This window comes from Telopea speciosissima, chromosome 3 (assembly GCF_018873765.1).
Source record: "Telopea speciosissima isolate NSW1024214 ecotype Mountain lineage chromosome 3, Tspe_v1, whole genome shotgun sequence".
Taxonomy (NCBI): Eukaryota; Viridiplantae; Streptophyta; class Magnoliopsida; order Proteales; family Proteaceae; genus Telopea; species Telopea speciosissima.
In genome coordinates this window covers 16,760,795-16,785,298 of record NC_057918.1, presented here as the reverse complement: position 1 = coordinate 16,785,298, position 24,504 = coordinate 16,760,795, and the positions used below count along the sequence as shown (strand labels likewise).

The following is a 24,504-nucleotide window of genomic DNA, read 5'->3' as shown; positions in this document are numbered from 1 at the left end:
TAAGAAGGTGAATAGCAAAATAAAAGCACAAATCTCTCACAAACACTAAAGCCAAAGAATGAAAAGAATGCTCAGTTAAAGCTCTTCAAACACTGTTGTAATAGTTGTTTTTTGACTATCCAAAAGTCCCCTTTATATAGGCCAAAGGTGTTTTGAAATAAAATGCTTGTTTTCAAGCAAAAACACCATGTGTATGACGGCTCGGATTATGTGGACTTCCGCTGACCTCCAACGGTTCAAAATATAGCCATTAGCCCTCCAACGGTCAAGAGATATATCCATTGAAATTTATGCCATGCAGGCATCTATACAAGTACGCGGACATCTGAATTAGTTGGGCTGACATTTACTAAGGATCACAGATATCTGTCAGACTAAGGGACCTTAAAATGTCTGAGAGTCAAAGCTGTTGGATAAGCGTCTGCATGATTAAGCGGACGTCTCCTTAGTAGCGTTGACACCTGCATCTTTCTGCAGATGTACTTTGGCTCAAAGACCCATTTAAAGCCTAACACTGAACGGGCATCTGCATGGTTATGCGGATTTCTGTGTAAGTACATGGACGTCTCCTTTGTTATGCGGATGACCTCTGAAAAAAGACTTAACAAATATTTCAATTTTAAGCAGACGTCTCCATGGGTATGCTGATGATTGCTGACAACAAAGATGCTGTGTAGACAGATTTTAACCCAGATTGCTAGCCACCTAAGTGCAGGATTAAACCATTTAGGTCTTTATTGGCTTTTAGTGGCTTTTAAGAAAGTGAGAGATATTACGTCATAGGTTTACAAGAATTGCACAATAAAGCTTAAAAACCTCTGTCTAATGGAGTTGTCTTCTTCATGATGCTTCTAAAACTTAGTTTCTTCAGCTTGGGTCTTAGTGAATCTTTCCAGTTAAACTTGAGACTTCCATTGGCTTTTGCTCCTTGGTGCCTGTATACACACAAATAACCTTCTTGGTGCCAAAAATCTTATGTGATTGATTAAACCTTTCACATACAAATACATGTTAGTAATCCCAATCTTATCATCACCCAAGGGCCAAGGCTGTTTCATCACTCCCTCCCCCCACAAAAAAAAAATAAAAAATGAGGCATGTACCCCATGGTCAACAATTATACTGTATTTTACTAGGTTAAGTTTTTGTAGGTTTTAAGATATGTTTCATAGATGAAGTATAAGATAAACCTTTCTTTTCTCTTCATATGGATTACACTAAACAATGTTGGGAGGACGTCTATTTATTGTTAGATTTTAAATGGTTATATATCAAGTGTTTATAGGAAGTCACCTATCGCCTCATGGTAGAAGTTGGGTAGTGTTTTGCAAAAGCAACTCTCATAATGGTGGTAGGTATTCATAGAAATAGTAAGCTGATTAAGTTATTGGGTCATGTGGCAACCCAAGAGGGGATGAATTAGGTATTGCGGAAAATAGTAACCTATTAAAAACATTTGCCCAAATAAAACTTTGTGTTCAAACTAAAGATAGACTTAGTTAGAACTTAACACCCGTTTACTACAATGTAAGGGATGAAGATGACAGCAATAGAGACAAAGAGAGACACAAACATTTATAGTGGTTCAGTAACCTTGCCTACATCCACTCCTAGAAGCTCCTTGCTCCTTGCGTTTCCATTATGTCAATTGCTTTACCGGGTGGCAATTAAACCCTTACAAAGGTGTTTGCCTATGTCACTACACAACCAATTGTTTTGTGGGCTTGCAACAAACCCAATGCTTTTCCATGGCTCACCATTAAACCGTATTGTTTTTTGGGCTCACAACTAACCCAATGATTTTTCAGGTTTGCCATCAAACCTGGTGTTTCTCGCTGGTACACCAAACATGAGTGTTTTAAGGCTCACAATTAACCTTTACAAACTCCATTATAGGAGATTTGAGTTATTCAACTCAAGCAAACAAAACCTCTTCTAGGTATATATACCAATACAAGCTCAATACACAATCCCTTTTTGTAGGGAGATAAACAACTTAAGCACAAACCATATACCTCTCTGATGTAGATATACAAGATTAAGCTCATAACAAATCATTTACCTCCTGAAGGCTAATCTTCCATTGAGGCTCACTAGGCTTGGTTCTTCTCCTCAAGCTCCCTTGAATGACTTCTCCAAGTTTGGCTCATGGTGTACTTGAGATCCTCCAAGCTTGACCCTCATCGTCTTTCAAAAGATCACCCTAAAGGGTATTCCAATATGTGCCCAAAGACTTGTAAAAAAAATCCTCTAAACCTCCCCTATTTATAGGAAAAAGAAGGGCAAAAAGTTGTACACAAAAAGGTCTTCAGCGGGAAAAATTTTGCCCAACAGGTGTCCTGCTTGAATAAAGTCGTTGATAGTGTAGCTGTTTTATGACTGTTGCTACGGTAATTGAAATGCTACGGCGGGCTGATTACATGAGCCGGTTGCCTGAACTCTGCCCGGTATTTTGGACATAACTAATTCGGTATAGCTCGGATTGACCTGATTTTTTTTTTTTTTTGGTCTGAAACTAGACTCAGAGTGCTACAACTTTCATGTTTTGGCCAAAGTCCGAAGTCCAATTTGAACTGGACTGTTACTGGCGGGCCAGTTACATGAGTCGGTTGCCTGACCTTTGCCCGGTATTTTTGATATAACTAGCTTGGATTGACCTGATTCTTTTTTTATCTGAAACTAGACTTAGAGAGCTACAACTTTCATGTTTTGGCCAAAGTCCAATTCTAAGTGCACGGCCACTTAAAATCGGTTTGAAGTTGTGCAATGTGCAGAAATAGGGTGCATGAGCCGACTGGAATCGGTGAGCCGGTTCGACCTAGAGCTCTAGGAAAGAGATTAGCCGGTTGCCAAGTGGTGAGCCGGTTGCTAATCAGGTGAGCTGGTTGCTGATAAGGTTGAGTTCTGATTTTTGACCACTCATTTCAAATGCAACTTAGATGTGTTCTAAGTAAAAAATACTCAATTTTGGTCATGTGGCTTCCCGAGGTAAGTCTACCAAAAAGTCTAAATCTAAGAATGCCAATATGTTTTATTTTGGAATTTTTGCTCAAGGTGTCTTTAGGATGTCCTAAGTTGAGAATCACCTTACATGTGTGCTAGGAATTAAAAATATACAAATTACAATTACAAATTCCTAACTACAAGAAGTCATCTACACTTGATGGAGCCCCTTGATGATTCCATTGAAGCTCTTGACTCGCTCTTGACCCAATATTATCTTTGGACTTGATGTTGATGAAATCTTTAAAGACTTGGAGAGATGCTCTTGATGAATTCCCAATGGTAGTGACACCAAACAAGTCAAAAATAAGATGGACTTATTTATACAAGGCGAATAGTAATACATAAAGGTGTCACTTGATACCGAAAAGAACTTGTAGAAGTGATGAACACTTCATGCCAAGTTATGGTCTTTTGACCGTAGGCATGGGTTTACACAAGGGCTAGTTATATACCATTCAATTGCCACTTGTTGCCATATATTGGAAAGCCAAGATCACAATAGTGAATTGACCATCCAAGGAACCAAATCACACAAATCATCTTGCACAACTTACACAACAACAAATGAGAATAGATATCAGAAGTTAAAGGTTTTTTCCTTTATGGACACACGCAGTTAGTAATCACCAAACCTAAGTAAATCATATCTCAACAAAAGTTTCATCTATTTCATTGGGCTTTGACTTTGAATGACTGTAGATATGAGTCTATGACAACAATATTACGAAAGATTTGTATGAGGTTGCATACTCTTTTCTTTTTTTTTGGGTGGTGGTGGTGGTGAATAAAAACAGATAAATGTTGCATACTCTTCTTGTGTCATCCAAATAGTTAATTATGTTTGTGGGTCATTGTACAAAAACTAAGGCTGTAAATGGATAACCGAAAATCCGAATTCGATCCGCATCCGTATCCGTTTAGGGACATCCGTATTCGTTTAGAGATATCCGGAAAAAAATCCGAATACTCCAATAAAATCTGTCCGGAAAAAAATCCGAATACTTAATAATAAAAAATTAAGTAAATAATGATCTTGAGGGTTTTTGAAGATTCAACAGGTTCAAGAATATGAGGAAAAGAGAATCATGATCTAAGAGATATGGATTGAGAGTGAATTGTATCCGCTAGGTGGAGGGAGGTCCAGGTTACACAAGGCAGAGATGTAAATGGATGATCGAAAATCCTAATTTGATTTGCATCCGAATCCATCCGAATCCGTTTAGAGGTATTCATATTCGGCCAGGGAATATCCGGATCCGATCACATCTGATCCGTATCCGAGCCGAACCCAATCTGTTTACAGGCCTAACAGAAAATGATCGGTCAAAGTGATCCTGAAACTGATTGGTCATCTTTGCTGCTACATCAGGTGTCCATTATAAACGACAAAATTGAATGTGTCTTCTCTTGCGTTCTGGTGAACAAATTCTTTTGAATATATTCATGCTACACTAAGGGGTTTAGAGATCATATTTGTATTGTAATGTTATGTAGCCTTGTAATTAGGTTAAGTCTCTTTCTTTCTATCATTGTACTTTACATTTCTGTTCTTAATGAAATTGCATGTTGCTTTTGCACAAGAACAAGTAAAAGGAGGGGGTGGGGGAAAAACAATACAAAAGGACATGCTTCTTGTTTTTGATTGTCTTTACTCTTGCAGGTTCCAAATGGTGCCGCTGGTTGTTACCTTCTTGGGCTCATTTATAGGTTTTTTGTTTTCTTGCCTTAGTCTCAAATTTAATTTTATCAAAGCTCATGCATTTTTTACTCTCATCTTAGTATCTATTGTCTCCCTGTCATGCAATTTCTTTAGTCTCAAATTTAATTTTATCAAAGCTCATGCATTTTTTACCCTCATCTTAGTATCTATTGTCTCCCTGTCATGCAATTTCCTTATGATCTTCTTTTATTGATGTGTCTAAAGCTATAGAAAGTTTCTTTTGTCTCATTATTAACATAGTTAATTACACTGGTCAGCGATAACATAAAGGTTACCAACATGATTTGTTCCAACCTTTGAGGACATAGGAAAAAAGGTGCTTATGTTGTATTGTTTTATGCTTTTCTTATTTTTCTTAGTCGTATTTGTTGAGAATATTTGGATTAATAGTGCTACCACTGGGGTATTTTAGCCATACATTCTTATGTTATGAGGTTTTTGTGTAAATGTGGATCAGGGGTATACGTAGTATACTTGTAATGTTTTTATATTTCAGCTATATAGGTACAACACTGCTCACAGTTTGGAGAGACGGTCAAACCATGAGCCATATTGTTCACTTTTTTACTTTTCTTCATCTTATTCTTCTTCTTCTCACATCACCATGTACAGGTACTGATCTCTTATTTCTCTGTTATTGTTATGTGGTATTAGAGCAATTTAGAGACTTGGTAATTTGACTAACGGACAAAAGATTTAATGGTAATTGAGGTACATGAAAAACGGAGGACAACAATGAAGATGAAGTGGGATAGACTACACCATGACTGGAAACCTGAATGGAGGACCCATTAGCAAGAATTACTCGGGATGGACAACTAGTTTATGGAAAGAAAAAAAACACATTACACTTACGGGCCATATGATTGGATGCACTTGAGTTAATAACCCAACTGGTAGGAGAAGAGGGAGGAGGCAAGAAGCGCAGTAGTACCTGTGTGGGCTAGTGTGACAATGGATGAAGAAGAGGAAGCTTCAAGCTGCTGAAGACCTTTAAGTATCTTGGTATAGTCGTCGCGAGATACAGAGTTTGATGGACCAGATCCAGATGTAGAAGCAGAGTTGGTGTCATTGGACAACACCGCGTCAGAACACCCTTCATTTATTGTCAAATCGGTCGACCGCTGTGCCCACTCAGGTTTATCATACTTAGCCCAATACTTATCGACAGTGTGATTAGGCTTACCACAATAAAAACACTGACGTGGCGGCTGATTAGTTAAAAGAATTTCGTGCTCCCTTTCATAGTTGTCACGGTGTCACGGCGATCCAAGTCGGTGGAGGGGTGTCACGTCGATATATCGACATGTCGCCCGCCATGGCGAGCATGTCGACCATGTTTTATTTTTTATTTTCTCTATTTTTAATATTTTAATAGATGTATACTCAAGCCATGTTTTATTTTTTCTCTATTGTTTCTCAAGTTTTAAGAAGAAAATTCAGAAATCGAAGAGGGAAAGAAGAAATCGAAGAGGGAAAGAAGAAGAAATCGAAAAGAAATCAAAGAGGGAAAGAAGAAATCGAAGAGGGAAGAAGAAATCGAAGACAAGAAGAAGAAATCGAAGAGGGAAAGAGAGACAGGAAGAAGAAATCAAAGAGGGACGCCATGGCGTAGGTCGCCATGCAACCTTCTCCAGCGCCAGGACGCCATGGCGGCGCCATAACAACTATGCTCCCTTTGGACTATACTTTTGGGCTTTGTCATTCTGGCCATTACAGTTAACACCCACAAAATTGAAAACCCATAACCTTCAGACATAAAAATAGGGCCTATTTTTTAATCGGAAATGCATTAATAACCGTCGGTGTTTATTTTTCATTTTGGATGATGTGAATGCAAGAAAAGAATCAATTATGGAACAATTGAATATTGGATTTTATGAAACGTCTTGTAATATATCTAATTGTTCTTTAATCTTTAGAGAAGGTGACAGTTGAAAGCAGTAGCTTTTATACTAGGGGAAGAGGTATAGATGAGGCAGAAAGGGCAAGAAAGAGTTTAATAATTCTGAGAATGTTTTCGAGTAGATGGAGATGTTGGGTTTTTGCCTTTTTGGACGTGGAGGTGGTAGCACGAGTGGGGTGCGCAGCATAAATTTCCCTTAGGAGGTGGGCTTATTTTTGGTTGGTTGTTTATTTTCCATCTTTAGTTGGTGATTTTTGTGTGCTTTTGGTCTTCTGTTGTTCCTTTTTTTCTGTTTTATGGCCCTCAGTCCTTTGATTAAACCTGCCTCCTCTTTATTACTAGCCGTTTGTGTTGAGTTAGTAATATTCTGCTGACAATACAGAATCCCAGCGACATATATGGTATTATGGTGTTACATAACTGATTTATATTTTCAAAGTCTACAATCAATTTCTTCCTATTCTGAAATCTTGCTGCTAAGTTTGTTCTTTCAATTGGACTTGAATAACATTTTGTATAGAAAACAGTTCATGTCGTGTGATTGATCCCTTATTTCTTTTATGTTCCTCTTTGTTTATAAAAGTCTTTGATTGACATTCTAATCGATCCTCTTCTCACATGAACTTGAATTTTTGGACTCTAAGAGAAGCCACATATAGTTTAATTAGTTAAAAATTTACTTCAAGAGGAAAGGAAAGGGAAATTTTTTGGTCTTCAATTAGTTAGCAGATTATGTTAAGAGAAAAGGGGAGGGGAATGTTTCAGTGTTTTATTAGCCCCTAGGCGGCTTTATCTACCCTTTTCTCTTCTTTCTTGAAAGCTAGGTGTTACAGTGTTATTGCCTGGTCCAGGGCATTCCAGTGGTAATCAACTCTGTTGTACTTTATGTGTGACCTTTCTCTCTCTAAGATCAGCTTTAGGAAATTCCCCCTGTTCCTTTTTCCATCACAGCAATAGCATATTTGCCATTTTGGAATTATTGAATTTTGTAGATGAATGGTTCATTTTGGAATAATATAATATATCCATGCTGATAGATATTTTATTGCTCTCTGTTGTTGATTCAGAACTAAATGGTATGTCGTCTATTCTTGCTGGTAGTGCCATGTATTTGTTGTGTTACTGCTCTCTGTCATTTTGATTATCTTGAATGCTACAGAGTTTTTCTGGCTTTGTGTGATATATCCTTTGTTGCAGTCATATGTTGCATCAATTGCATTTTAAACATTTAAGCTCATCATCCTTCTGTTTTTCCATTTCAGGTACACTGATAGAAGAAAAAGTGCAGTCGATCACTTCAAGCAGGCTTTATCAATAGATCCCTTATTGTGGGCTGCGTATGAAGAGCTGTGTATATTAGGTCAGTCCAAAGCACACCCATGCACTTCTTGTGAGGTTGATAAGATATTTTTTCTCTCTGAGTATTTTGACTGTAACCATTATTGCTAAGTTTTTTTTTTTTTTTTTTTTTTGGGTTTGGGGGGGGGCTAAACTTGTGTATTTAGCCTCCATAGTTGTCAGTTGTCTAGGTGACCCAAGGCATTGGAGAGGGCCTAGATGCAAGGCGACACCAACAAAACGACGATGGTTTCCAAGGTGCCTAGATGCCTAGGCGGCACCTTGTCAACTTTGATGACCTTCCTTATGGCTGTCCAATTGTCCCCCCCCCCCCTTTGTGGTTAATATAAAGTAATTGAGGATCCCTAATTCATGTGGCAATGTTCACATAATCACATCATGAGTGAACTCCATCCTCAACTAGACCAACTCAATCATCCTTGTTAGTCATGACAATCGCTCTTTTGCATCAACTCTTCTAATACTTAATATTACCCTGTGATGGTTATGAAAATTAGTTGTGGGTGAACATGTACTTAACGACAATGCTTATCCTCATATGATCTTTCATTCTTGTAGACTATGACAATTTGTGACATGATAGTGATGTAGTCATCATGATGAGCATTTAATGCCTGCTCCACTTTCTCCCACTCTTCCAATGTCTTTCTCAAGCAATGGTTCTTTTCTCAAATGCACTCTCTCCAATACGTTTCCATCAGCTCTTTTCTAGCGGTTATATTCCCACGAGTCTTTTCTAATGGCTATATTCCCGCGGGTCTTTTCTAATGGCTATATATATATATATTTCCCACGACCTAACTGTCTTTTGGTTTGAAGTAGAGCTGATAATTTTTATTTCTGAAACTTGTGGGTGTGCCATCCCTATTGTAAGTTTGAGGTCCTCTGAGTCCCCAAGAGACCTAGAGTTAAGTGGTCGTCTCCGACCCTTATTATCCTGTACCTTTCTTCATTTTCTATCTAAATAGCATTTTCCTTTTTTTTTTGAGGTGCATCAATTTGATCTTAGAGCTATATTCCAACGGCTCTTTCTAATGCAGTTCGAACTTCGAAGAAGATAGGCCAGGTTTTATGCCAGAACGAGGTCCAAAACAATGGCCACGGTTCTGGTTCTGGTGCCTAGTTCAAGCCAGCCTTTGGGCCAGCATATGGACAGTTCTCATGCTTCAGTTTTGGGCCATATGGACAGTTGGCATGGATGAAAGATGCTGCCAATATTCTTTAGGATCTTATATATTTAGTTTCTATTTTCAGTACTTGCTGGAATGTATTGCTTTCTAGTTAATAGCTAGATTGATAGAAGTTTCTATTTTGAGATTAGTTACTTTTTCAGTTATCTTGGCAGCCAATCATTTTCCCCTCACTATTGAGAGTTGCTAATTTTGTAGTGTTGAATTGAAGATTATAAATAAAGATGATGGGCCTCCTATGCCCATGATTTGGTTGAGAATTGATGACAATGTCTTCTTCAATGGAACAGTAGTGTGAATCAAGATGCACCCCTAGGTGGTGATTCCTAGGTTGGGATTGGTGGTGAAGCCTTTCCCACAGGCCTTGTGATGCAGGCCAAGCCCACACCCATATGACCAATCAGATTTATGAACACTTGAACCACCCAAAACATCTAAGGAGTTCAGCTCGGATTTAAGCCCAAAAGACTCAAGGCAAGGCCCTGCCCCAAAACGTGGTCCAAGGACAAACCAAGTCATGCGCCAAGACCCAAGGACCAGGTCCAGCCCCAAAACATGGTCTCCTTGGTGATTGTTTCAACTTTCAATTACCTTAATGTTTGATGATGTGGCAGCCCTTCTTTCAAAAATTCCATTAGTCCAAGAGAGTCTTTCTTGAAGACTACAAAGAAGGCCACTCCCAAGAGTCTTCCTTGGAGACTACAAAATTCCACGAGTCCAAGAGAGTCTTTCTTGAAGACTACAAAGAGGCTAGAAGCATCTATGACAAGTGCAACCCCCTATGTTATCTTTTGGGTTTTTCTTTTCTTCTTTTAATCTCAACCATTGGTACACCATTGAGATCAAGGGTTGAGATGTTACAATAATTTTTAGGGTTTTCTTTATTTGCCTATTAAAAACCTAGCTATGGTGCTTGGAAGGCATTGAGTTTTGATAATACAAAGTGGTTGATGAATTCCCTTGAATCTAGAAGAGTTCTCATTGAAACCTAGAAGAGTTTCTCACCATCCTTGAAGAGTTGGTGCTTTCCTTGTGTTACTTGCTTCCTAGAAGAGTTGCAACAACACTCTTGGTGCTGCAACACATCCTAGAAGAGAGGTGTTTCAGTCCCATTTTTATCCCTTCTACAAAAATCCAAAATACTTTGTTGTTTTTATTTCCAGAATTCGTCCTTACATAAATCCTATCTTCACAGCCAGTTTTCACCAACCTACAGTCACAATCGGAGAAATCTTTCACCAAACACGGTTCTTCTTTCATTTGGCTTTGGAATCAACTCATTTCGAGTCATATCCAGAGAGTTCTGTCCATTTTCCCAAGCTTTGCAGTTCTGAAAAATACTGTATCCAAGTTCAAGTTTATTGGAACTTTTTCTGTCTCTCCCGATCTGAGTCCAGCAGCCTATCCTGACGCTTGCATCACCTTGGTGGTGAAGCCAGGTCATATCCCCATTTCCCTCTTCTTTCTTTATCTTCCCTTTTTCTCTCATCTCTGTCCAGCAGTAGTCCAGCAGCCATCTTTCATTGTCGTGGATCTTATCAGGTATATCAGTGCTGTCTTAATGCTTGATTAACTTATATTTTTTGGTCCTCAATTTCTTAGTCAGTTTTGAAAATTTCCAGCCCTATTTTGTGTCTGCGATAGCCTATTTGAAAGCATCATATATTGATCTTCAGTCTTTGATTTTAGAATATCTAACCGTTAGATTGATCTGAGGTTTAGATATGTTGTTTCTCCCCTGTTCTGCTCCCTCCAATCCAAGTCTGAAGTCCATCAGACTGCTGGATTGGAAGTTCTATTAATTCTCTTTAGTTACTAATTTCTGTTTTCAAAACATTCTAATTTTTCTTACTGGTTGTTTCTCCCAATCCCTTCCATTGAGAAGCTATGTGTGGCAGAGTTGAGGATGTTAAGACGGATGTGCGGAAAAACTAGGATGGACAAAGTAAGGAATGAACGTATTAGAGCTGACTTGGGAAATGTGCCGATGAATGACAAGCTCCGAGAGAGTTGTTTGAGGTGGTATGGTCATTGCCAACAAAGGCCTAGGGACGCCCCCAGTAAGGAGGAGTGATATGATCCCGATCGAAGGAACTAAAAGAGGTAGGGGCAGACCTAAAATGACCATAGGAGAAGTTGTGAGGAAGGACATGCATAGTTTAGGTCTTGTTTGAAGTATGACCTCGGATAGAGCTTATTGGAGGGCAAGGATCCATGTAGCAGACCCCATTTAGCTGAGATTCTGCTGACTTGCTGGGCTCTTTCCTCTTGCTTTCATCTTTCATTTGTCATTTTCCAGTTTCCCCTACTTTGTTTTGCCTGGATACATGTAGCCAACCCCATTAAGTTGGGATAAGGCTGAGTTTGTTGTTGTTGCATAACCAGCCCCACAGGACCTTCCTTTGATTGTAATTTCAGCACCATCCATTGGTTTGATTTAGAGTAATTAAATCTTTTATCATCTGTCCACAAATTCTGTTGTGTTTAGTCACTGCGATTCTGGTTTTCTGTTAGGTTTGATAGTGTTGACCTGTTTCAGCCTACCATACCTCATCACTTTCCCCTCCCTTATATATGTGTGTATATATGCATTTATCTTTTTGTTTGAAGAAGTAGAGTTTGTAATTTATATTTTTGGAACTTGTGGCTATGCCGTTTGAGGTCCTCATGTGGTGAGTAACACACTTGAGTGAGTCTCCAAGAGTCCTAGAATTAAGTGGTCCTCTCTGACCCTTATTATCCTGTACTTTTTTCATTATCTTTCTTATTAGCATTTTCCTTTTTTTGAGCTGCATCAAATAGTCAACATTAGGTTCAATTCATTGTTTAATTTTTTTTTTCACGATTAAACATCTTTGCGTCCTTTTTTTTTTATAATAAAGATTTTATTGAAGATTAAAAGGAGACAAACAAGCCTAAAGACAGACTAAAGGCAAAGAAAGCTAAAGCTTAAAAATGGGACTAACACCTAAAACATATTGGCGAGGGCAACAAGCCACTCACTCACCCAAGAGAAATAATAAAATAAGGCTACGGGGGTTCTGTGAGGTGCACTGAGGGGGTCCTTATCCTATTCGATCGTCCGGGGATCTCAGCATATAAGCCAGGCCGATCAAGAGCTACACGGGCCAAAAGAGCCTCCTCCTCTAGGGAAAAGGGAGATGGAATTTTTTGCAAATCCACCCCTAACTCCTTTTCAAGGTGATGTTTTTCTGCCGCCACATCCACCGCCTTAACACCAAGACTTGCATTCCTTTCACTTCGAGTTCTGCCAATAAATGGAGTTGCCAAATGGAAATCCAGACGACCACCTCGAAGAGCATTCCTATGTCCATCATGATTTTTTCGACCCAACACCTGAGTCCACCCGCCTTGCACCTCCTCTTGATCAGATTGGTCATAACCCGGCTCACGAGAATCCGATCTTTGAACTGAATCCACCTCATTAGGCATATTTAAAACGATAGCCCCATCTTGAAAATGGGAAATATGCACCGTCGAACTCCCTCCCTCTCTTTGGTTCGGCACCAAAGATTTACCTTGATGCCCCGTCTCAATAGTACCATGTTCCTCGACACAACCTTCAATCTGATCTTCTGGATCGGATTTCGATCCATGACCCAAATCAGACCCTGACCCGATTTGAGCATTCAAGACCCCAGAAATGTGAGTGTCTCCACCGCCTTCAAATGCCAGCTCATTCTCTTGTAACCCCTCAATGAGATTTCCCATGTGAGCAGAACTCGTGCTGGCTTGAAGCCCAGCCGTGGTTATCCCTTCTTTCTCTCCACTATTAAGGGGGTTCCCAACTAAATGGGAAGATTGCACACCTTGAATGGAAAGAGATTGAAAACATTCCAAATTCGGAGACTTCCCAGCTTGCGAGTTGACTCTATTACCCCTAGAAACTGAGGTAATCCCTTCCACATACACTGCTCCAGGAACCTCCGCAGCTTTGTCCTTGGTGTCTTGCTTAGCTTCATCAAACTTTTTATGGCGGCACTTCGAAACCTGATGACCATCTCGCTTGCAATATGCACAACGGCCTAACCCTTCTTCATATATCACCTTTTTAAAAATGCTAAACATTGTGTTCGAACCAGGTTCACGATGCTCCACTTGCACCTCCTCTAGACGCGAGACTGGATCAGACACATCGATTTCCACTAGGATACGGGCAAAATAACCTAGTATACCCTGATGTGTTCGTCGGTCTAAAGCAACTGGCCGACCTACTACTTTCGCAATGGAAACAAGCACATTCTCGTGCCAATACTCGAGTGGGAGATCTGGGAATCTTACCCAACCAAGTTTTGTTGTAGATTGCTTCTCATGAATACTGAAATTCGGTTTCCAGCGTTGAAACCCAATCAGTTGAGAACCGATCTTCAAAGGACTTCGGTGCCATATTTCTGCCATATCTCCCTCGCAGTGGAACTGAAATATAACAAATCCTTTTCCCAAAGGATGCATTATCACACACTGCTGAAGGTTCCATACCTCTTTTGCCTCTTGCCGCAGATCATCCAGAGAAATCAAACAGAAATTCACGCGACCAATAAGAGCAAATAAAAAAATCTGCCTTTTTGATTCATACTCCAGTTGAGGAATGACAATCCGTCTAAAGTTTCCTGCCTGAATCGGTTCTGGAAGAGAATCGATTTCAGGCCACGAATTTACTCCCACAGCCCTAGCGTAGGATTTCCTAGCCGCCATTAGTAGAAGGTGTGAGTAATACTTGATAAATCCCAAGGTTCTCCAGTGCCCATCAACGGCTCCATCCACCCTCTTCGGAGCCTGTTTACATTTGAAACATCCGTGTGTCTCAAAATTGATCTTTGTGTCCTACTTGGTGGTTGCGATTCATTGTTTAATTTGTTTATTGATGTTGCTGATATATATATATATATTTATTTATTTATTTATTTATTTTGTTAGGGGGGGGGGGGTAGAGGAAAGGAGCCTCATCAAGCTGTGATTGGTTTGGGCCAGCTATTCTTACACCTAGATCCTTTGATACATATGCCATGCCGTTGTTTGAATTCTTGGTTTTAGCCACCCATGTAGTAAAATACTGGATGCTGGAGTGTAGTTGATTGCAAACATATCTAATCAATAGTGTGTGAGGACAGTGATATTACTCTCCGCTTGTAGAAAACCTAGGACCTGTAACCAGTAACTCTAGAGAGAAGAAAAGAGAGAAGAGAAGATGGAAGTTGTAAAATACTTGAATGAATTAATTGATAGGTAAGCCCCTCTATTTATAATAGAGGGGAAATTACAAATAGACTAAACTAGGCGATGTGGGACTAAAACCCACATAGCCGACATAAACTAATAACATAATAAATAAACTAACCCCAAAAGGACCAGAATACCCCCATGGTATTCTGGATTACATATTCTAACACTCCCCCTCAAGTTGGATTGTACAAATAAGAGAAGAAGGAAAATCCAGCTTAAACTAAATAAAAAAAAGAACTCCATAATAATGCTAACACTCCCTCTCAAGTTGGCGCATACTAGGTACTAATGCCCAACTTGAACAAAATAGGAAAAAAAACCTAAGTTGCAGCAGAATCCAGTTTGACATATGAATGCAGCTCCCAAATAAACCTTCAAGAACTTGAAAAATTAGATTTTCAAAACTTGGACAGACATGATCAGCAAATTGAGACTGGAATGTCTTCCAAAAAATGCAGCTTTCAACGACCTTCAATAGCTATCCAGTGATGAATCTCAGGTTGTCATAGTGACATAGAATCTTGAAGGGAAATAACTAGAGCAACAAGCAGCGAAAAACAAACTGAATCAGGTAACAGAAAAAATACCGTATCAACCCAACTGAAAATCCTCAAATAGGCAACAACCAAATATCTTCAATACTCTTCAATACTTCAATCTCCCCCTTACGGCAAACTCAACCCAATAACAAAAGATACCCAATAGCAATGGTGGAGAAAACTGATCTTCTATGTTTTGCACCAATGTTCCTACATGTTCTGCGTTCTGCAATGTCTGCAGGTGTATTGTACATAATCCCCCCCTCACGTGTAGTACACGTGGACATAACAGAGATGATGTAAGAGATAGGGCAAAAACATAATATTTCGAAATTTTCCAAGAGGTGCTAAGGGTTATGAAAAAGGAAGAAATGGCAAATTAGAGAATACCATTATCGTCCAAAGTGGTTATGGGTATATGCCAAAGGTATGGGATATGAAGGGAATTAGAATTATTGAAAGGGAATGGTGTTGGAAAAAAAAAGGATGGCATGGCTGTAATTCGGTGGAAATCCATTTTTAAATACAAACCAAGCCAAAGGGCAAACTGGTAATAAATCAGAATTTTCAAGGGTCAATTGGGTAGTCAAATAGGGGAATGTATTAAAAGAGAATGGCAGTTCCGTAAATAACCAGAATTTTGTAAGGGGCCCTTGGTAAATAAAAAAGTAATGGATCAAAGAAACATTGCAAATAACATAAAGTTGAATAAGGGATCGCATTCTGGTAAATATGGTGAACAAGTTAGGATTCCTTTGAAAAAAAAACAAAGAAGGCCATAGGGTGTAAGAGTAAATAACTTCAAAAAATAAGGGTAAAGCTGGAAACTCAAATAAGGTAATGATGGCACATGATGACATGAAAATTTAGAGAATGGCTTAAGTGAAATAAAGAGAGAAAGGAGGGGTAATAATTAAAGGTAGGGTAATAGCATTAAATACCAACAACAAAGAAGCCATTCGTAAAAAGATACTTCACTAACACAAATAGAGAAGATGGGGGCAAACTTGGAAAATAGGCAATAAAACAAGGTGGAACCTGAAAAATAGGGCTTAACCGAGAAAGTGTTGGAGACCTTCACGGTACCAACTAGGGGTAATATGGGAAAAGAAAATGATGAGAATTTAGAGTCCCGACTGTCTTCTACCTCTTGACAATCACGGCTCTGAACCAGCGGAAACAAAGGGGAAACCAAGGGGTATACCTTCTTCAATCCATCGATCAAGAGGAGAAAATCCGGCAGAAATCAACGTGGTAACCTTCGAATAGGAATCGCGACTGTCTTCCGCACAGTCACGAAACCAGCAACTGAGAAACCAGAATAGGAATTGTCTTCAACCCATCAACTTTCAAGAACCCCGGAAGAAATAGCAGCACCAAATAGATAGAAGTAAATGGCCACAATGAAGAGGAAGTCTTATTCCTCATGAAACAGAGGCAGCAAATCAATAGCAACAATAGAACCAGGGACCGATTCAAATAGGCAGCAAGCAACAGAAGAACTGCAGATTTGATTCCACAAGTAAACCTTCGATAGCAATCAAAGTAAACAGCAGCAGCGACAGTTGATGAATCTATCCAAATAAAGTTTCCCACAGCAAGAATCACCCTGGAAACCAGAAATCGAAGAACTCAACCATAGCAGTAGAGCTTCTTCAACCATTGACCGTGGCAAGGGTATTGTAGTAGCGGCAGCTTATCACGTACCCAACAAGGAATAAATTCCTTAAATAAAAGTAGCGGCAAACAAGAACCATATCCGAAATTGGCCAAAAAAAAGAGCTGTTCCCAATAATAACCTTGATCGATCTCCAAGGAATCTTCAAACAGTACAGCAATCGATTCCAAAAAAAACACACTATAGAAAATAGATCTCCGAAAAATCGGATCTGAACCTGAGCAAATCAAATCAGCAACTCAATGTATGAAACCCTAGTTCTTCTTCTTCTTCGATGAACTAGGGTTTCTTTCTAAAAAGAAGGAACCCTAAACGACTCTCAAAACAGCAATCTCGGAGAGAATCAGTCACTGGTTGCCTAGCTCTGATACCATGTAGAAAACCTAGGACCTGTAACCAGTAACTCTAGAGAGAAGAAAAGAGAGAAGAGAAGATGGAAGTTGTAAAATACTTGAATGAATTAATTGATAGGTAAGCCCCTCTATTTATAATAGAGGGGAAATTACAAATAGACTAAACTAGGCGATGTGGGACTAAAACCCACATAGCCGACATAAACTAATAACATAATAAATAAACTAACCCCAAAAGGACCAGAATACCCCCACGGTATTCTGGATTACATATTCTAACACCGCTCTTCCCACAAAGTGGGGGGAAAAGGGGCATGACCATTAAGTAGCCATAAGTAGGTTGGAGACCAAGATGTTTGGAAGGTTAGAAGTAGTGAAGAACTTTATGGGACTACGGGAGATGAGCACTAGTTAATTATGAAAGGTATTGATTTAGTATAAAAGTTAAAACAACAAAATACTCAAATTTATTTATTTATTTTTATTTTTGATAAGTAATAAAAACTCAAATAAACATTAAAAGGTACATCTTTACCTACAAGAAACCAGTCATGATAATTTGATATGTAACTAGATTTGGACCTGAAATCTAATCTGGTCTTAGCACTCAATTCCGTACCTGATCTGATTATTGATTGGTTTCCAGAAGTGATTTAAAATCCCTCTATTTAGGGTCTAATCCTCTGGCCAATTGGGTGCTATCTACACCCCCAGTAACATTATCACTATCTTGTGGCACCTTGGAGAGCAAGCTGTATGTTCTAATTATTTTTTATTTAAACCTTGCATGATTTGAATACAAGAAAAAAAAATATGAAATAGCTTTCCTGGAAATTTAGAGGGAAAGAAAAAGCCAAAGCATAATGTCAGCATGTTAGATGTAGCCTTGGTTTTCTGGAAATGTGGAATCCTACTGAAGTTCTTGTTCAGTACTTGGGCATCTTTGCTGTCTAGTCTGGATTTTTTTTGTGATCAGTTGGTCAACTACTGTAAAGTAATTTATGCTTTGTGTTCTATAATATATTCTAGAATGATTTTTATTTTACTCATCCCTCCATATGATCAAATGATTGCATATCTGGGACCTAGGAATCTAATGTTTATTCTTAGGGTGTTCTAGAATTTTTTGTCTTACATATCATCCATGTTAAATCAAGGTTTGGTTGCATATGTTTCAGGTGCCGTGGAAGAAGCAAATGGATTTTTTGGGGAAGCTGCTGCTCTTTGCATTCAAAAGAAACATCTACATTGTGAATTGGGATTGCAAAACTTGCAAACTTCTGGTGATGATATTGTGGTTCCTAGTAGAAACTTGGGCCCTGAAGATGTAAGCCCAAGGCAATCAAAACATGCTCATGGGAGCAATCTTAGAGATATACCTGGAAATTATCATGGAGCAGGTCTATCTGTGGCTTCTGTTAGCCAACCTCTCAATGGTGGTTCTTCTAATGCGTTATTATATAATACTCCTTCTCCAGTGACAACACAGGTGAGATTTATAATCTCTTTCCTTACACTTCGCAGATTTTTTTTGGATGAATAAATATCATTACCAAAACCCCAGAAGGGGGGGGGGGGAAGGGGAAGAATACACAGGGAGAGAGGGGGGTGGGTGGGAACAATACAAGCCACAAGCCCTAAGAAGGCGGGCCTTGAGGCCGAAGAAGAGAATCATCTAGGCCCTACGATACAACAATATGCTTGTTTCTTGGGGTATCAAGAAGGGGGAGCATGTAGAGTTTGGAGCTAACATAAAAAAAGATGGCTTTCCAAATCATGTCAATAGAACTGGAATTGGAGGTCCATCTTCGGAGGTTCCGCTCCATCCAAATGTGAGATATAGCTGCCCCGAACACTAGCATACAAGCAGTATCGCAGATTGTACCACCTTAGAAAACTCTCACCATCCAAAGATACTCCCTAGCAAAGGGAAGAGGTCTTCTACTATGAGGCCAAATAGAGTCTAAGGCCTTTTTCCAAATACTGTGTGCTAGGGGGTAGGTAAAAAGAGGTGATAGACATCCTCAATGTCATTCCAACAAAGAACACAGGATGGGGGGGGGGGGACAGGGATATGGCGATGGAGAAGAAATGTTTGGGTGGGGAGGCAATAGATAAGGGATCTCCAAGCATTAAACCTATGGCGGGGAATGTGACCTTTGAACCAAACTGTTGGCAGAATCGTGGGTTAGAAAAAGAGAATGAGAGAAAATAATGTGTTGTATTCATTGATAGGTAAGTCCCTCTATTTATAATTGAGGGGAAATTACAAAGAGACTAAACTAGGCGATGTGGGACTAAAACCCACATAGCCCACTTACACTTAATAACATAAGAAGAATAAAACTACCCCAAAAATACCAGAATACCCCCACGGTATGCTGGATTATATATTCCAACACTCCCCCTCAAGCTGGATTATACAAATAAGCAAAGAAAGAAGATCCAGCTTGAACTAAAGAAAAAATAACTCCTAATAATGCTAACACTCCCCCTCAAGTTGGCGTATACAAGGTACTAATGCCCAACTTAAACAAAAAAAGGGAAAAAACTAAGTTGTAGCAAAATCCAGCTTTAAGACGAATGCAACTCCCAAATAAACCTTCAAGAACTTGAGAAATAGATCCTCAAAACCTGGGCAGACTTGATTAGCAAACAGGGACTGGAATTTTTTCCTAAAAAGGCAGTTTTCACCAATCTTCTACAGTTGTCCAGTGATGAATCTCTTAATGATAATCTTGAAGATAAGTAACAAGGGTAGCAAGCAGCGAAAATAAATGAATCAGGCAACGGAAATGATAAATGATCAACCCAACTGTAGAACCTCACATAGGCAGGCAATAACCCCCTTACGGCAAACTCAACCCAATAACAAAGGAGATACCCAATGGCAATGGTGGAAACTCTGATCTTCTATGTTTTGCACCAAGTGTTCCTGCAAGTTCTGCTTCTACAATGTCTGTTGGTGTACTGTACATAATCTCCCCCTCACGTGTAGTACACGTGGACATAACAGAGATGATGTAAGAGATAGGGCAAACACATAATATTCCAGAATTTTCCAAGAGGTGCTACGGGTAATGGAAAAGGAAGAAATGGCAAATTAGAGAATACCATTATCGTCCAAAGTGGTTATGGGTATATGCCAAAGGTATGTTTTGGGAGGTGGTGAAGTGAAAAGAGCAATGGGATAATGAACCATGGACAAAAACACTGCAACACAGTAATCTTCAACCTTTTTCAATCGATCAAACTAATTCCAAAAACACCAATCTCCAATTATCAGATCTGAATTATAAAAAAACAGGTCTGGTTTTTAGAAGGAGAAGGTACCATTCTTCAAAAACTTGATCGATCTTCACACAAGGAAGAACCAGTGTGCAAACTTCCAAACTATAAACTCCCACATGCTAAATAGAATTGACGAAGATATCTGGACAGCAATGGATGTAAGAAGCTTCAACTAAAAACTTGGATCAGATCTGAATTAGTGAATAAGGCTAGGATCAAGCTCTCAAAGTAAGCCGGATATGAACCAAAAAAGCTTCACATAACTGAATAGGTTCGTAGTTGCAACCAATAACCTTGGAACACACTGTTGTAATCCCAAATAAGCTGATCTCCAGGGTAGTAGATTCGAGTCTTCAATAATGAAAGAAATTCGATCTCCAATAGTAGGATACTCAATCTCAATAATAGGGCAGCAGTAGTCCACATAAAGGCAGCAGTAACATGTCAACCAGTCATGCTTACAGAAGCCAATCAATAGAACCAGCAATTTAGGTAGTAAAGCTCAATAGAACCAGCAAATATAAGATAATCACTCGGTAGATCCAATAGGTAGTTGAAGCAACCAGCCACATAAGAACAAGGAAATAGGTTGATAATTGGAGAAATCGAGCCATAAGAATGAACCTGAATTTTTTCCAAAAATAACTGATGAATGATGTTGAAATATTGGTTGAATACTCCTCTGATATGCATAAGACTCTCCTCAAAATATGAGCTTGATAAGAAAACCCTAACCCTAAAATCGATTGTTGTCAGGGTTTTAGAAAACCCTGAAATTGAGATCAATTTAGGGAAAGGGGGCTGTAATTGCTGATGCAGACATGTAATAGATACTGACTAAGGCTGCTAGAATGGAACCTCCAAGGTGAACAATCAATCTCCAGTAAGAGTAAGACCTGATCTTCAAAGGGAGAGACTCCAAAAAATCGCAGAAGTAGAGCAGGGCAGCATTACAGCACTACACTAGCATAAATGACCTTCTTCAAGCCTTGAACTGATGAAGGAGAGTTCTCTTTTAATGTTAGAACCACCTCCAAAGCACTCGAACAGCAGCAAACATCCCTAGCACAAATCGATTTTTATCAGGGTTTTGGAAAACCCTGAAAAGAAGAGATCAATTGGGGTAGGGGTCTTCAAGAAACTTGGATAGGTGCAATATTGAGGTCGATTGGTCCTTGAAGTGGGAGTAATCAGCCCTAAAAAAATTAACAAAAACCGAAATCTGAAAGTCAGGGTTTTTGGCAGGTAACCAAATTAGCAGGTTAAGGAATTTTTGCAGTAGAAACAAATCCAGCCATCAGAAAGGGTCCAAACTTAGGTCGAGTAGGGCTTGTAGTAATAAGGAATCACCCCCAAAAGATCAGCTGCATCTGAAAAAGGAAACACCAAAATCGATTGGAGTCAGGGTTTTGAAAAACCCTAACAAGTTGAGATCGATTAGGGTATGGTGGCTGGAATTAATTAAAGCTTGGAGAAAAAGGAAATAGGGAATAAGGATAATGGAATAGGGTAGAAAGGGGCTGGAGAAGGGTGCATAGGGAGCTCCAATGGTGGAAGGTCAGCCTTCAATAGTAATAGGAAGTCGATCTCCAAAAAATTCTGGAAAACCCCAAATCGCAAAGATGATTCCAGCAGTATTTTACTATAAAAAAGTAGATAGAATGGAGCATAGTTGTCAGGGCGTCACAGCGATCCAAGTCGGTGGAGGGGTGTCACGTCGATATATCGACATGTCGCCTGCCATGGCGTTGCCATGGCTATCATGTCGACCATGTTTTATTTTTTATTTTTTCTATTTTTAATGTTTTAATAGATGTATACTCAAGCCATGTTTTATTTTTTCTCTATTGTTTCTCAAGTTTTAAGGATGGCAATCTTGTAATTAAGCAGAATCTAAGAAAGGGCATAAAAGGGTTTTGATTTAATGACTAAGGGTAAACTTGGAGGGATGTGTAAAGTATGGACAAAGGGGAATAAAAGAAGAGAAGGGTACTTTAGGAAAAAGGCAAAAATAAGGGTTTGTAATAACCCACGATCGGATTATGGATTTATGGTTGTCTTCAACCTTACGACTTCAGCCTGGGACGGAAAACAGCACAATACGAAGGAGATAACTCCTTCAACTCTTCTCGGTCCAGTCTAAACCTTCAGGCGAAGCATCGCCACACCATGTTCTATCAATTCCAGCAAGAACTCATCACAGAAATCAACTAAACAAGGAGTATTTAATTCCTGGAATCAGATCTGGTGACTTCTTAGTGGCAAAACAGAGACAGAGAGACAGGAAGAAGAAATCGAAGAGGGAAAGAGAGACAGGAAGAAGAAATTGAAGAGGGACGCCATGGCGTAGGTCGACATGCATGCTTCTCCAGCGCCAGGACGCCATGGCGGCGCCATGACAACTATGGAATGGAGGAGGGCAACAACTAAATCATTGGTCAGGGATTTTACCTCATTAGTACTGCCCCCTTACAAGGAGAAGAAGAAGAAAACCAGAGAAAGAGAGAGAAGAAGGAGAGGTCGATTGGAGAGATGGAGTAGGGTTTTTTCTCTTTTTCTAACCGAGATCAGACCATCTTTGATACCATGTTGGCAGAATCGTGGGTTAGAAAGAGAGAATGAGAGAATAAGAGTGTGTGTATTCATTGATAGGTAAGCCCCTCTATTTATAATAGAGGGGAAATTACAAAGAGACTAAACTAGGCGATGTGGGACTAAAACCCACATAGCCCACTTACACTTAATAACATAAGAAGAATAAAACTACCCCAAAAAGACCAGAATACCCCCACGGTATGCTGGATTATATATTCCAACACAAACAATATTGTGCCAGGGGACAATGGGGGCATGGGGACGAATAAATTCCTAGGCAGATCTAGGGCTAAAATCCCCATTAAGGGAGGGGAGCCAAATGACCTTGTCCGAGAGAGAGGGGTTTTGGAGGGGGGGGAGGGGAGAGAAACGCCCAGACCTGGGTGAGACAGAGTGGGAAGGGGGAAGGGGATCAAGAACCTAGGGATATGATTGTGGAGAGCAAGGCAGATTTGGGAATGCCAGAGGAGTAGACCGAACGAGCTCCTAAGAAGTTGTAAAGGACTCCTGGGGGTGTTAGGGATCTAGTCAGAGAGAAATAGAAGTCCCATTAGCGACCACAGAGGAGGTGGTTGAGAGGGCTAAGGGACGGAGGAGGAGGATTACGCTAAACACATGAAGGATCAGCTGGTTGGGGGGAGGGGGCAGTCCAAATGGAGTCATTTTTGAGGAGGTAGGAATAGACCCAATTGACCCAGATAGAATCATGCTCGGTGGAGATTTTCCTGATCAGCTTAAGGATGGCTACAATATTATAGTCACAGATCCTACAGATATCAAAACCTGCTTCAGATTTTGGGAGATAGATAGAAGCCCAATTGATCGGGTGGAGGAATTTGGAAGATTCCTTGCCTTACCAAATGAAGGAGCAGAAGAGAGATTCCATACCTTTGCTGGGGGATCTAGGAAGCCCATAGATCCCACACCAGTAGATGTACGAGGATTGAAGGACTGAATGGATCTGCCCAATCGCATTTGCGAAGGAGAACAGTTTACCTTTCCAAAGCTGGAGCCTTTTACGGATAAGGTCCAACATAGAGGTGCAATGATGACCGGTCAGCCTAGACGGAATCAAGGGAAGGCCAAGGTATTTCATAGGAAGAGAGCCTAGGGTAAATCCTGTAAGGCAGAGCAAGGTATCCTTATCCGCATCGGAGACACCAGAGAGGAAAATGTGGAATTTCAGAAGATTTATACGAAGACCGGGAGACTCTCGAAGAGCTGTAGGGAGGATATAGTGGAAGAGATAGAGGAGGGGGAAGCCTTGGAGAAGCTTATGAGGTCATTAGCAAAGGCAAGATGAATAGGGTTGAGGGCTTTGCACTTAGGGATGGGGGAGATGAGAATTTGGTCAGTTTTAGCCTAAATACTCCTAGAGAGGACCTCAAGGGCAAGGGAGAAGAGAAAAGGAGAGAGGGGACAGCCCTGGCGGATTCCAACTTTGGAAGGGAAGAAATCAGCAGGGGAGCCATTGACAATGACAGAGAAGAAGGGGAGGAGATGCAATAGCGGATCTAGTGGACAAACACTAGTGGGAAGGACATCTGGGTCAAGATGTCACAACTGAAATCTCAACGCAAGGAGTCAAAAGCCTTGTTGATGTCAATTTTCATGAGAGCCGCA

General features: G+C 39.9%; 1 protein-coding gene across 7 annotated transcripts in view; it reads left to right on the top strand.

Moving 5' to 3' along the window:
* The window catches only part of LOC122654566 (cell division cycle protein 27 homolog B), a 46,607-nt gene that overhangs the window by 2,936 nt on the left and 19,167 nt on the right, over positions 1 to 24,504 (top strand). For all 7 annotated transcript variants that reach the window (XM_043848706.1, XM_043848708.1, XM_043848705.1 and 4 more), the window contains exons 4-6: positions 4,667 to 4,713; positions 7,895 to 7,992; positions 18,174 to 18,484. In XM_043848706.1, the coding sequence (XP_043704641.1) occupies positions 4,667 to 4,713; positions 7,895 to 7,992; positions 18,174 to 18,484 (456 nt within the window). The remainder of the gene's footprint in view (positions 1 to 4,666; positions 4,714 to 7,894; positions 7,993 to 18,173; positions 18,485 to 24,504) is intronic.